General features: G+C 38.3%; 1 protein-coding gene across 6 annotated transcripts in view; it reads right to left on the bottom strand.

Moving 5' to 3' along the window:
* The window catches only part of ADGRB3 (adhesion G protein-coupled receptor B3), an 854624-nt gene that overhangs the window by 39776 nt on the left and 800829 nt on the right, over positions 1-14019 (bottom strand). For 4 of the 6 annotated variants that reach the window (XM_070073911.1, XM_002714525.5, XM_051855533.2 and 1 more), the window contains 2 exons: positions 13320-13418; positions 12836-13007 (listed from right to left, as the gene is read on the bottom strand). In XM_070073911.1, the coding sequence (XP_069930012.1) occupies positions 12836-13007; positions 13320-13418 (271 nt within the window). The remainder of the gene's footprint in view (positions 1-12835; positions 13008-13319; positions 13419-14019) is intronic. The other 2 variants (XM_070073912.1, XM_017345224.3) reach the window with 1 other exon arrangement.

Genomic DNA, 14019 nt, shown 5'->3' on the forward strand with positions numbered 1-14019 from the left:
TCTGTGCTGGTGACATAGTCATAACAGTTGTGAAATAAGGGGCTGGGGAATGGACTCAGTGTACTCTGGCCACCTTCCCACTCTGATTCTAATATATGAGACTGTGTCTTTTTCTTAAAGATTTTATTTATTTATTTGAAAGTCAGAGTTACACAGTGAGAGAAGGAGAGGCAAAAAGAGAGAAAGATCTTCCGTCTGCTGGTTCACTCCCCAGATGGCCGCAACAACCGGAGCTGCGCTAATCCAAAGCCAGGAGCCAGGTGCTTCTTCCAGGTCTTCCATGTGGGTGCAGGGGCCCAAGGGCTTGGGCCATCTTCTACTGCTTTCCCAGGCCAAGAAGAGAAATGGATTGGAAGAGGAGCAGCCAGGAATAGAACCAGCGCACGTATGGGATACTGGCGCCGCAGGTGGAGGATTAACCTACTGCGCCACGGCACCAGCCCCATGAGATTGTCTTTTTTTTTTTTTTTTTTTTAATTTTTTGACAGGCAGAGTGGACAGTGAGAGAGAGAGACAGAGAGAAAGGTCTTCCTTTGCTGTTGGTTCACCCTCCAATGGCCGCCGCGGCTGGCGCGCTGCTGCCGGTGCACTGCGCTGATCCGATGGCAGGAGCCAGGAGCCAGGTGCTTTTCCTGGTCTCCCATGGGGTGCAGGGCCCAAGCACCTGGGCCATCCTCCACTGCACTCCCTGGCCACAGCAGAGAGCTGGCCTGGAAGAGGGGCAACCGGGACAGAATCCGGCGCCCCGACCAGGACTAGAACCCGGTGTGCCGGTGCCGCTAGGCGGAGGATTAGCCTAGTGAGCCACGGCGCCGGCCGAGATTGTCTTTTAAAAGAATGAGGAATTGTCTGATATAAACTCACACAGTAATTTTTTCTTTCCTGTTTCAAACACATCAGTGAAAGTACGGATATAGTGAAATATAGCCTAATTACCTTTTATTGAAAAATTTGTTATTTAATATTTAGGGCAAAAATCACTCTGCTTCTCCCAGTGATGGAGATACAACAAAGACAAAGTAATTTTTTTTTTAGTTGTGAATGGTTTTAAGCTTCTCCTGTTTAGATCAAGAAATCATGGTTGTGGGCAATTATAATCAAAACAGCATAGTACTGGTACAGAAACAGATGGATAGACCAATGGAACAGAATACAAACACCAGAAATCAATCCAAACATCTACAGCCAACTTATATTTGATCAAGGATCTAAAACCAACTCCTAGAGCAAGGACAGCATATTCAACAATTGGTGCTGGAAAACTGTATTTCCACATGCAGATACATGAAGCAAGATCCCTACATTACACCTTTTTTTTTTTTTTTTTTTTTTTTGACAGGCAGAGTGGACAGTGAGAAAGAGAGACAGAGAGAAAGGTCTTCCTTTCCGATGGTTCACCCCACAATGCCCGCTGTGGCCGGCGCGCTGTGGCCGGCGTACCATGCTGATCCGTAGCCAGAGGCCAGGTGTTTCTCCTGGTCTCCCATGCAGGTGCAGGGCCCAAGCACTTGGGCCATCCGCCACTGCACTCCTGGGCCATAGCAGAGAGCTGGAATGGAAGAGGAGCAACCAGGACAGAATCCGGCACCCCGACCGGGACTAGAACCCAGGGTGCCAGCGCCCCAGGTGGAGGATTAGCCTATTGAGCCACGGTGCTGGCCCCTACATTACACCTTACACAAAAATTCACAACATGGATTAAAGATCTAAATCTATGACCGACACCATCACATTATTAGAGAACATTAGAGAAACCCTGCAAGATATAGGCACAGGCAAAGACTTCTTGGAAAAGACTCCGGAAGCACAGGCAGTCAAAGCCAAAATTAACAATTTGGATTGCATCAAATTGAGAAGTTCCTATATTGCAAAAGAAACAGTCAGGAAAGTGAAGAGGCAACCAACAGAATGGGAAAAATATTTGCAAACTATGCTACAGATAAAGGATTAATAACCAGAATCTATAAAGAGATCAAGAAACTCCACAACAACAAAACAAACAACCCACTTAAGAGATGGGTCAAGGACCTCAATAGACATTTCTCAAAAGAGGAAATCCAAATGACCAACAGACACATGAAAAAAAGTTCAGGATCACTAGCAATCAGGGAAATGCAAATCAAAACCACAATGAGGTTTCACCTCACCCCCAGTTAGAATGGCTCATATTCAGAAATCTACCAACAACAGATGCTAGCGAGGATATGGGAAAAAGGGACACTAACCCACTGTTGGTGGGAATGCAAACTGGTAAAGCCACTATGGAAGTCAGTTTGGAGATTCCTCAGAAACCTGAATATAACCCTACCATACAACCCAGCCATCCCACTTCTTGGAATTTACCCAAAGGAAATGAAATTGGCAAACAAAAGAGCTGTCTGCACCTCAATGCTTATTGCAGCTCAATTCACAATAGCTAAGAGCTGGAATCAACCTAAATGCCCATCAACAGTAGACTCGATAAAGAAGTTATGGGACATGTGCTCTATAGAATACTATACAGCAGTAAAAAAAAATGAAATGCAGTCATTTGCAACAAAATGGAGGAATCTGGGAAACATCTTGCTGAGTGAAATAAGCCGGTACCAAAGGGACAAATATCATATGTTTTCCCTGATCGATGACAACTAACCGAACACCATAAAGGAAACCTATTGAAGTGAAATGGAAACTGAGAAACAATAACTTCATCAGCCCTTGTCCTGACTGTTGATGAACAACTTAATACGTTATTCCTCTTAGTATTTTTTTTGTTTGTACCACTTAATACTATTGGTTGAACTCTGTAATTAACACACAATTATTCTTAGGTGTTTAAATTTAACTGAAAAGTGATCCCTGTTAAATATAAGAGTGGGAATAAGAGAGGGAGGAGATGTACAATTTGGGACATGCTCAAGCTGACTTGCCCCAAATGGTGAGTTAGAAACGTGCCAGGGGATTCCAATTCAATCCCATCAAAGTTGCATGTACCACGGCCATCTCACTAGTCCAAGGGATCAATTTCAGTTCACAATTGATCATAATGATAGGACTGAGAGTCAAAGGGATCACATAAACAAGACAAGTGTCTGCTAATGCTAACTGATAGAATAAAAAAGGGAGAGAATGATCCAACATGGGAAGTGAGATACACAGCATACTCATAGAATGGCAGATGTCCTAAACAGAACTCTGGCCTCATAATCAGCCCTTAAGGCATTCGGATATGGCTGAAGAGCCCATGAGAGTATTTCAGGCATTGGAAAGCCAAGACACTGTGGCAAAAAAACAAAACAAAACAAAACAAAACAACCTGAATGAAAGATCTCCACGAGTGAGATCCCAGTGGAAAGAATGGGCCATCAAAGGAGGACTTAACCTTTCTCTGAAGGGAGGAGAGAACTTCCACTTTGACTATGACCTTGTCTAAATAAGATTGGAGTTGGCAAACTCTAAAGGCCTCCATAACCTTGGCAACTCATGAAAAGAGCCTCAGGTGATTACTGACGCCATAAACAAGAGTGTCAATTGTTAAATCAACAACAGGAGTCACTGTGCACTTACTCCCCATGTAGGATCTCTGACGTTGATGTGTTGTACTATGTGAATTAACGGTGTAACTAGTACTCAAACAGTACTTTACACTTTGTGTTTCTGTGTGGGTGCAGTCAGTTGAAATCTTTACTTAGCATATACTAAGTTGCTCTTCTGTATATAAAGATAATTGAAAATGAATCTTAATGTGAATGGGATGGGAGAGGGAATGGGAGATGGGAGGGTTGTGGGTGAGAGGGAGGTTATTGGGGGGGGAAAGCCACTGTAATCCAAAAGCTGTACTTTGGAAATTTATATATATTAAATAAAAGTAAAAAAAGAAATCATTGTTGTAGGTTATAAAGTGATACATTAATAATCAAAAATTGGCAATGAGTCTGGTATTTGCCAGATCATCATATTTTCTATTATGCAGAAATTTTTATTGGGGAAACCACTAAGAAACTATATCTGTTTTCAGGAAAAATAATCTTTTTTTAAAAATTTATTTATTTGTTGTTTGAAAGTCAGAGTTACATGGAGAGAAGAGAGACAGAGAGAGAGTGAGAGAGAGGTCTTCTATCCAATGGCTCACTCCCCAACTGGCTGCAATGGCCAGAGCCGTGCTGATCTGAAGCCAGGAGCCAGGAGCTTCCTCCAGGTCTCCCACGAGGGTGCAGGAGCCCAAGGGCTTGGGCCATCTTCTACTGCTATCCCAGGCCATAGCAGAAAGCTATATTGGAAGAGGAGCAGCTGGGACTAGAACCGGCACCCATATGGGATGCTGGCACTTCAGGCCAGGGCATTAACCTGCTGAGCCACAGTGCTGGCCCCCCAAAAAATAATCTTAAGAGCCAGTGTCAGAAAAATAGGTACATATTTTCTGTTTATGCCCCAAATGCATCTACTGAAGTAGAACAATTTATAAAGGAAGATAAATGATATGTCAGAAATGTTGCCTTCTGGGAGCTTGTCATGAAAAGATTGCTTTCAAAACTATTTGTAAATATCAGCATATATAAAATATGAAACATTTTGGTAATATCAAATGTTAATTTGACTGGCCCTTGCTAATCACTCTATTTTGAAACCTTCAGAGTTTAGTTGTCAATGATATTTCATGTTTACAATAAAATATGCCAAGCAACTTCTGTCAGTTTCTCTATAAAATCCACTATATAAATGTTCGAGGAGATACAAAAGAAATCTAACAGTTGCTTAGAACACAAACATACAAAATCAATACTTTCAACTACCACACTCCAAATGTGAGAGTGGATTAAGGGCATTTCTACAACAGAGAATGATGTCAGCTTCAAGAATCAGTCAATGCTGTTCAGAAGAAATATAGAACAGAAAAGCATAAAAAGTCTCCAGTAAATTCAAGGGCATTTTAATGGTCATATAAATGCAGCATTTTAAGAATTAGGTTCTCTGGCACTTTTTAGTGCCTCTGATATCCTAATTCAGGTAGATTTTCAGGAGACATTCCACTTGATTCCAAATGCCCCATTTAATTAAAAGAAGTTCCTCAAAATTCACTGGGGCAATCTAGATGAATTGGCCTTGAATATTTGTCCAACACTGTCAGGGAAAAATGATCAGACTAGATATCACACTACATTTTCTTTATCACAGAAGATGATGCTGCAGACAAGGCAGTGCAGGTAAAAGGATCCACAACTATTTGGAGATATTTTGAAAATTAATTTGAATTTCTTCTGAGGTACACAGAGTTTTGTCTTTGGTGAATCTATGTGAATTGTGGTGATGAAAAATAACTGGAATTCTAAAATAACCAAGTTTAAATGACCTTAATTCCAGATAAGGTAGAAGCATTAAAAAATTTAAATATAGATAAAACTGCACTCTATATCCAACTATCCCTTCCTGAAATTAAAATCTTCTATTCCAATAATCATATTTACAATGCTAGACAATAATGGTTTTGATTTCATATTTATGTAGAAAAAATTTATTTTAGGTAACAAACAGAATTTGTTATTAGGTATTAAAAATAAGTATAATTTGGAATTCTCATGAAATTGACATTTTTAAAAGCTACATGATTAGTACATACAACTTGTAAACAAATCTACCAGGAACAATTAAATACTTAACATAAAGTATGACAGTTAAAATCTAGACTTCAAAATTTCTTCTTTTTACAATATTCTGCAACACATATTTCGCATCAAATGATAGGCAGAGGGTTAAATAGCCACGGGAATAGCTAGGGACAAACATATAACTAGCCTTGGAATATTTGGGGGAAATTAAAGGAAAATCTTATGGCATGTTGTAAAGCAGAAAAAAAAGTGACAAAAATCATCTTCAGAAATAAGGTGAAATGAGAACAATAAGCCTTGGAGGTTGTCTCATGAGGAAGGATGCAGCTCTACCACCTAAGTTGTCTTGACTGGCTCCTGCCGGCAGTAGCTCTCAACACGGAAAAAGCAACAGCTTTTCTTGTGGACGGATTCCTGGATGACATGAGTTCAAAGAGGTTTGTAGGGGCATGGTTTGGTTACGTCTCTTTCCCGTGGGGAGAGGGATTCGGTTCATCTCAGCAGCAGCAGGCTGAACGCTTCTCAATTGGTCCTTCCTCCAAAGGCAGCTGGCAGAGTTTCACTGTGAAGTCAGTGCCAGATTTAGAGATTGCTGGGGAAGCTCACTGAGCCATGTTTGGCAGTGTTGCAATTTAGAGAAACCTGCAGCAAAGAGCTACAGTTTGAAACAGGCTCCGCATTTGCCTTCTGCATTGCTCAAACTTGTACCTCCACTTTTTCAGAGGAGCGTTTTACCTGCAGTTTTTCTTCTTGACTTTTGAGTCTGAAGGATCATTAAAGTTAGGAAAGTAAATAAAATTATATTCTGGTAATTATTTGAGTTTGTTTCCTTGGAGGCAGCAGGATTTCTTATATGGCCTACTTTTTTTTTCTACATCTCACATTTACTATTGTTCGTATTGTTCATATTTCAACAAATGGCTCAAAACTTAAAAATCATACTGAATTTTGTATAATCTAATCATTGGATGAGATTGCTCTTAATTTCATATATATATTATGCCAGTCAGCATAAGCAGCATGAATAATTTCACATTATGACACATTATGAAAGTATTACATGACATTTCTGATAGCTGAATAAATAAATGAATAATTTTTTGTCATTTATTATCCAATGAAGGATAATATGGACTGCGACCTCAAATTTCAGACATAATGATTTTCTGTTGAAATTCTCAAACACCTAAACGATCTATCGCGTAATCTCTGAAATTGTTTTAGCTTCCTAATTCCAAAATACTCATTGGCATCAGCTTGAGGGAAGGGGGGTCATTGAGTATGCATTTCTCTAGGTGATGTTTCACCATACATCATCTGAAAAAAAAAAATGTAGTCACATTTCTTTAGAATGCAAATGGGAAAGAAGAAAAGAGAAATTATAAGCCATGTATCACAAGCCCATGCCTTCACGGGGGATATTTCATTTCAGCCTTGGGCCATTTCCTTTGAGACACACATTGTCCCAATACCACTGATAAGGACTCTGGTGCTCAAAGAGATGAAGTAATTTGCTTCAAGATCATTACAATAAGTGGCAGAGCTGGGAATGGAACCAGTTTGTTTGAAGTGAAAGTCAATCCTGCTTCCATAGCACCACAAAGGAATGAATCCAAAAATTGCTTTCAACTTATCAGGATTAAGTTGTTATAATCTAACTTTTAGGATTTAGTTAAGATATGATACAACTAGATCAGTTTTTACTTTAAACCTTTATTCAAGACATATTGAACTTATTGTTACCAGTTTTACAATGCTGTACTGCGGGAGCCTGGCCATCTGGAAGGAGAGAAAGGTGAATCTTGCCCGACCACATGCCTGTGTCCAGGAGCCCTATGCACTGCAGACAGAAGCACTGTGCTACTACTCAGAGTGCAGCACAGCTGGGAGAGCACTGCGAGGCTCCCAGGAAGAATTTTGGGTAACAGCAAGCCATGATTGTATGCTCTCTGGAGGACATGCCAGAGTCTTGATCTCTGTGATAGCAATGCCTGGCAGGACTCATTCACTGAACTCTTGGGAAGGCATGCTATCAGTATGACGTTTCTCTCAAAACTGCATTGCCAGCTATTAAAAACAAAGGACAGGGGGATGCGCTGTGGCACAGCAGGTCAAAGCCCTGGCCTGAAGCGCCAGCATCCCATATGGGCGCCGGTTCTAGTCCCAGCTGCTCCTCTTCCAATGCGGCTCTCTGCTATGGCCTGGGACAGCAGTAGAAGATGGCCCAGGTCCCTGGGCCCCTGCACCCTCGTGGGAGACCTGGAAGAAGCTCCTGACTCCAATCTGTGCAACTCTGGCCATTGCAGCCATCCGGGGAGTGAACCAGTAGATGGAAGACCCCTCTCTGTTTCTACCTCTCTCTGTAACTCTGGCTTTCAAATTAATAAAATAAATATTTAAAAACAAAAAAAAAAAAAACAAAGGACAGTGGTGTCCAGGATCCTATCATTTGCTTTATGTCTCTTGGTGTTCTATGTTGTCCAAAGAAGAATCACACTCTGTACTATTCACAACAGGTTCCATTCCATGGAAGTCATATATTAGTAATTTGTAGCTTCCTCCACCTGAAACCTTTACTTCCTTAATCCTCCAACCTAGTATCTCCTCAGATCCTTGATAAGTTCTGAAGTCTCCTAACAGCTATGCCTTCATCTTCAAAGACTAGCTGATTATCCTGTCCCACTAGTCATTGAGGGCACAGATACCTGCTTCCATACTAATGAGTGAAACCTAGTTTCCCTATAAATGGTCAAAACTTAATTTTCATACAATTTGTCATTTCAACTGTGTGCTATATGGACTCTTCATATTGTTGTCTAGTTATTTCATTAATACTGTTTTCATTTGTGTTTCTAAGTAGTTTCCTTAAAATATTGATTTTAGATTATATAGGTGAGAATGCTTGTATGTTGTATATATTCACAACTGCATGCTTACAAATCATTTTGTCTGTACTCCTTACAGAAATAATAAAGCCAAATGGGAAACTGGCCAAAATGGGGGTAGATGGCGGGAGGGGAGGGGAGGGAAGGAAACAGTTCATGTTTATTTTAAACCTTTTGCTACAATATAGCTTCACAGGGTTTGAAGGATTCAGGGACCTCATCTGGGACTGCATAGTTCTCCTGCCAATGCTTCGGAAAGAGGAAAGAGGAGCTTGGCCCTATAATTGATGCCACAGAGCAGCCACAGGATCCTCACACACAAAATTATCCATTTAAGTACTTTCCCTTTTCCCTTCCTGTTAGTGAAAGTGTTTTATTGTAGCTTATTTTGTATCACAATCTTGTTATTTTCCCTGTCTGACATCAAGCTGTAAGATTGTCTTAGAGCCAGGATCAGCCAGAGACAAGAGATGAGAAGAATGTGCAGGCACCAAGAAAGTGGTCTCCTAGCAACAGTAACTATTTCAAAGGTTCCATAACTCTTGTGTAGTTTCAATTTCCATAGCAATGTGGAGAATAGTAAATAGAATGTGTTGTTATCTGCTTAATCCAAATGAATTCTAATCAACAAATGATACATAAATGAAGAAAACATCTATACTTGCTCTATTAGATTTTATCTTATTGGCTATAATATACATTATTAGTTTCCAAGATTTAGGTTTTGTTGCTGAAAGTAATGTGCTGTGATAAATCAGACAGTTTAATTTTTAAAATTCTTCTCTCATTTTTTTTCTCTGTTTATGGAAGCATGCTAAAGTAATTCAAAAGAAAAAAGTATTCCAGAAGGAGAAACTATATTTTCAAAAATGTATCATTTAAAAATTTAAATATTAAGATATCAGGCCAGAAGATAGAACAAATAGTTATGTTATTTTAAAAAGCATATTCAATATGCTTTTTTGTCAATTGGAATATAATTAAGTTGGCACAACCAGAGTGATCATTTCTTCCTTCACTCCTGATTTGAAATGATTTTAGTCTTAACACTGAACTCACTAAACACAAAGGCACTTTTAAATGAATTAGGCTTCATATACACCATATTCAAAATACCAGTTTGTATTTCATTTCTTTTCTCTTTCTCCTTCCATAAGGTTATATTCCTCCATATGTATACCTTCCTCCTCCATAAAAATATAGCACAAGTAAATATGGTTAAAGCCTTTTAAATTCATATCAGACTAATCAATAAAAACTAAAAAGAACCAAATTACACATCAAAATACATAGAAATAGGAATTTTTATATATTTATCTACTCAAAAAATCTTATCCTGCTTATATATTTTTTAAAAGAGAAGAATTATCTTGAATTACTGTGATGAAAATATCTGAATGAAAATGTACTCAAGAGAGAACTGTTACTCCTAGGATCTCCCTTGGATTATCCGGTAGATTAACAGATATGAGTTCTTACCCACTATTTTACAAGTTGCTATGTAGTCCATTTTATTTGGTTTATTTTTATTGAATTCTAGGTTACAGGAGATACAGAGGATATGGGAAGATGCTTCTTTCATTTTAGATGTGATTAGCGTTAGGGCAATATGACCACAAGTAATATGAGATGGATCCATTGCTAATATCAGGAAATATATATTTAGGAAGCCAAAAAGAATTTCTGTGAGTCCAGGGAGGCATATAAAGATATTTCCCTTGGACTTTGTAAACCCCTTTCAAACAAAGGCCTTTTGTTTTTCAGTAACAATGTTCCCTTAGGAATTTTGTAGAGGACTTGTCTTACAATTAAAATCTGCTCTGTGTATGTGTAGTGATATTATAAGAGACTTTTAAAGTTCAGTTCAAGAATATGCAAAGTGTGGTCTTTCATTTCAATTTTGGAAGTAAAGACTGTTGTGACAATCTGCTATGAATTTATCAGCTATAAAATCATTTAATTTCAATTAATCATTGAAAATGTAACAGTAACCGAGGCAACATTCATGTTTTCACTCTCCATTAATACAGAAAACATGCATTTACAGACATTGACTTTAGCGGAAGCATTTATTTTATGATTTGATTTAATTACCTTTAAATCATGTTTTTGACAGTTAATAGTCCAATTAGCTAGTAAGGAAAAGTTCTGAATTTTTGTGACAAGTATTTTTCTTCATATAAACAGCAAAAATTTGATAATAAGCCATTATAAATCTGTCACTTAAAAACCTGCCTATTTTGATTATAATAAGACTATCTAGATGTTTATTTCTGAAGAAAAAGAGATGCTTAGGGTGGGCTGTTTGCCTTGTGGTTACGTTGCCAGTTAAGATGCTTGAATCTCATACTGGAGAGCCTGGATTGGTGTCTTGGCTCTGGCTTCCAGTTCCAGCTTCCTGCCAATGCACACACTAGGAGGCAGCAGATGATGGCTCAAATACTTGGGTTTCTGCCACCCACCTGGGAGAGCTGGACTGAGTTTCCAAATCCTGGCTCCGGGCCCTGGCTTAGCCAAGGCTGTTGTGGGTATTTGGGGAATAAACCAGGAAAGGGAGTCTCTCTCCCTCTCTGCTCCTTCCTTCCCTCCTTCCCCCTCTTGCTTTTTCCCTCTCACTCTTTCTCTCTAATAAAAATAAGCACAGTTTGAATAAAAATGGGCTCTTTTGTACCCTTTAACACCTAAGATATTAATATCTTATGAAAATTGCTTGCAGGTATGTAAAAGTATCTTACTGACAACATGCAACCATTCCTCCCTAACTGTCAATCAAAGGAGCTCCAAAGTTCCAATCATAAAGTAATGTCAAAGATGGGGTCATGTTGGCTACCCTGATTTGATTGCTACGCAATGTTTACATATATTGAAATGTCATACTATAACCCATAAATATGCAAAGTTATATTTAAAATGCATTATGTGACTACTCTTTTAGGATAATTTTGCTATTTAAACATATTACAGATTATAATACAAACCACCCACAAGATAGTTATAGTTGGAGAAGAACATAATCCAAGTTGTCATTTCAATTTCCTTGTAACATTTACTCCTTTGATTTATAAAGAATTTGACACTTGAAAGATTTTTAATGTTGATATTATAATGAGGTTATAGCAGGGCTTGGCAACAGTAAGGTACACCAGATTCGTAAATGAGACACCCTTCATACCTTTGCAATGTGAAGCCACTCTTCATCTGTTTTCATCATAGAATGTTCCTAGAATACACCTGTGGGTTTATTGCTGACATATGTACCTTGTTGAAAGAGTTCAGAAATACTGTTCTCCACATTTGGTATGTCAGGTAAAAGCTTTTGGTTGCCTTCACACAGGATTGTAAAAACTATGTGGTGTGTGCTCATTTGTACGTGCATCTCTTTGCAATTATACACATCACAATAAAGTTCCCAAACAAGCTATATAATGCAAAATGACAGAGTTGATTCTTTTCTCAGAGTTACTAGCATAGCACTATGTCAGCCTGTGTTTTAGTCACCATTCATCCCCAGAGTAAACACTAAATGACTCATAAACTTTGTAAATATCGTGTCAGTGCTTGCAAGCTTTCAGAATAATTTTCTCATGGTGGGAAAACATTTTAACCCTAAACAACTCAAGTCTGAAAGCTCTTGCTGTTCTGGATAGATTTGGCATCAGTTAGTGTCTCCCCTCATGAAGGATGATTTTTTTCCCTTCTCTCTTTGCTAACAATAAATCTCAATTATAACCCTGAGAAATTCTGTGATTATCAGTCCATCACTATTAAAGACAATGACTGCCCATCATACCCTACTGTGTACATTTCTCATATTTTCTGCACATAGACGTGCATATAAAAATTACTACTTTTTAGTGACCTTAACCACATTTCATATGGAGACAAAATTAGTATTCATTAATCTTCAACATTTCCATATAAATTAAAATTAGTTAATATTATGAACGAGATTGTGTTGTGTGTAGAAGCATGAGTGAGAGAATGAGTTTAAGAAATATGATCATCTTATGTGTAAGAATTGGTCTTTTGAAAAATTCCACCTCACCCTCTTAACCACAAATTCCTCTAACAGACTGATGTATGCCCATCACTCCACATGGCCTCTCCTCCATCAACTATCCTTGGTTCCTGGTACTTCTAGTTGTATTTTTCTTTGTATAGTCCCATCTGTTTTAATTTATCACTTTCAGAGGGCCAGGGCCCTTCTGAAATATATCTTAAAAGTTCCCTGCTGCTCTGACTCCTGAGTAATTGTCATTGGGAAACATTAGCTTTAACCTGAAGATCAAGATATTAAAACAAAACAGCATACATGTTAGCAAGGAAATACCCATTCATCTCTCTCTCAAGAATTGTATTCCCTACCTCTCTCCGAAGAATGCAGTGGACCATGACTATAACAAAGCCTTGCAATGAATCAAACACAGCAAAAAGTATCTGAAACAATATGGAGCGTTTATCAGTCATAGCCAGAACTGCAGACATCCATGTCAGAGCCAGAAGGGGCAACACCACACAGGAGCTCCAAAGAGATGCCCTGTTGAGAGACAGAGAAAGCAACATTACGCAGCTGCATGTCATGCCCCAGGACATAACCAAACCCCCATTCAACAAAGCATTCTTGTATGTGGCACCAAGACCATTAACTTGGAAACCACAAGGCAGATAACATTTATCTTTAAGACTATCCCACAATAATTACAAAGGCAATTGCCAATTATAAATATTTAAGTATGGTCTTAACTCTAGTATTAGCAAACACAGTTTTTTTTTTTTTTTTCATCATAGCATTTTCTCACATGCACTGTAAAAGTTTTGTAACAAGAAGATGTAAATGATTGGGACTAACATGGCGTTACTGGCGGTGGTGGCTGACAAAGCTGTTGTTGAAACTACTCCACACTTGGCACATTTGAGCGTCAAACCGCTATGAGGCTCACTCATCTGACTGCAAACAAACAGAACACCCACAAAAAGAACAAAATATTGAATTGTCACCAAACAGAGTTGCTGCTTTAAGTTAGATTTTAAATACAATTTCATGCAGAAAGTATATTTATCAAAGATGAATGTCCTAGGACATTTAAAAGATGCATTTACACTACATATTATCTTTGTAACATTTCTCTTTTAATAAGATGGGCCTTTGTTGCACGCAAAGCTATTTCCATTTTTTACACCACAAGTGGCCCTTGTGTCTTCAGATCAAATTTGTCCAATATACTGAATTAAACATAAGCATGTTCCTGTGTAGACATACAGTGAAAACCCTTTATTCAGACCCTTGTGAGGACTGTCATTTGCAGAATGATATTGTGTTCACTGTCATTTGCAGAAGGCACATAAATTAGTTAAAACTTTTTAAAACATAAATAAACATTTATTTTAGAAGTTCAATATTGGAAGGTACACATCTTAACAGTTTTCAATTGTGGAAAAATAGCTTTTATATCAACAGTTCATATTTTGAAATTTCTTCTAGCATCAATGTATTTTTCATATTTTTGCATGACCTGAATATAGTGACTGATGAAACTTGATGAAATATT

This window comes from Oryctolagus cuniculus, chromosome 5 (assembly GCF_964237555.1).
Source record: "Oryctolagus cuniculus chromosome 5, mOryCun1.1, whole genome shotgun sequence".
Lineage (NCBI taxonomy): Eukaryota > Metazoa > Chordata > Mammalia > Lagomorpha > Leporidae > Oryctolagus > Oryctolagus cuniculus.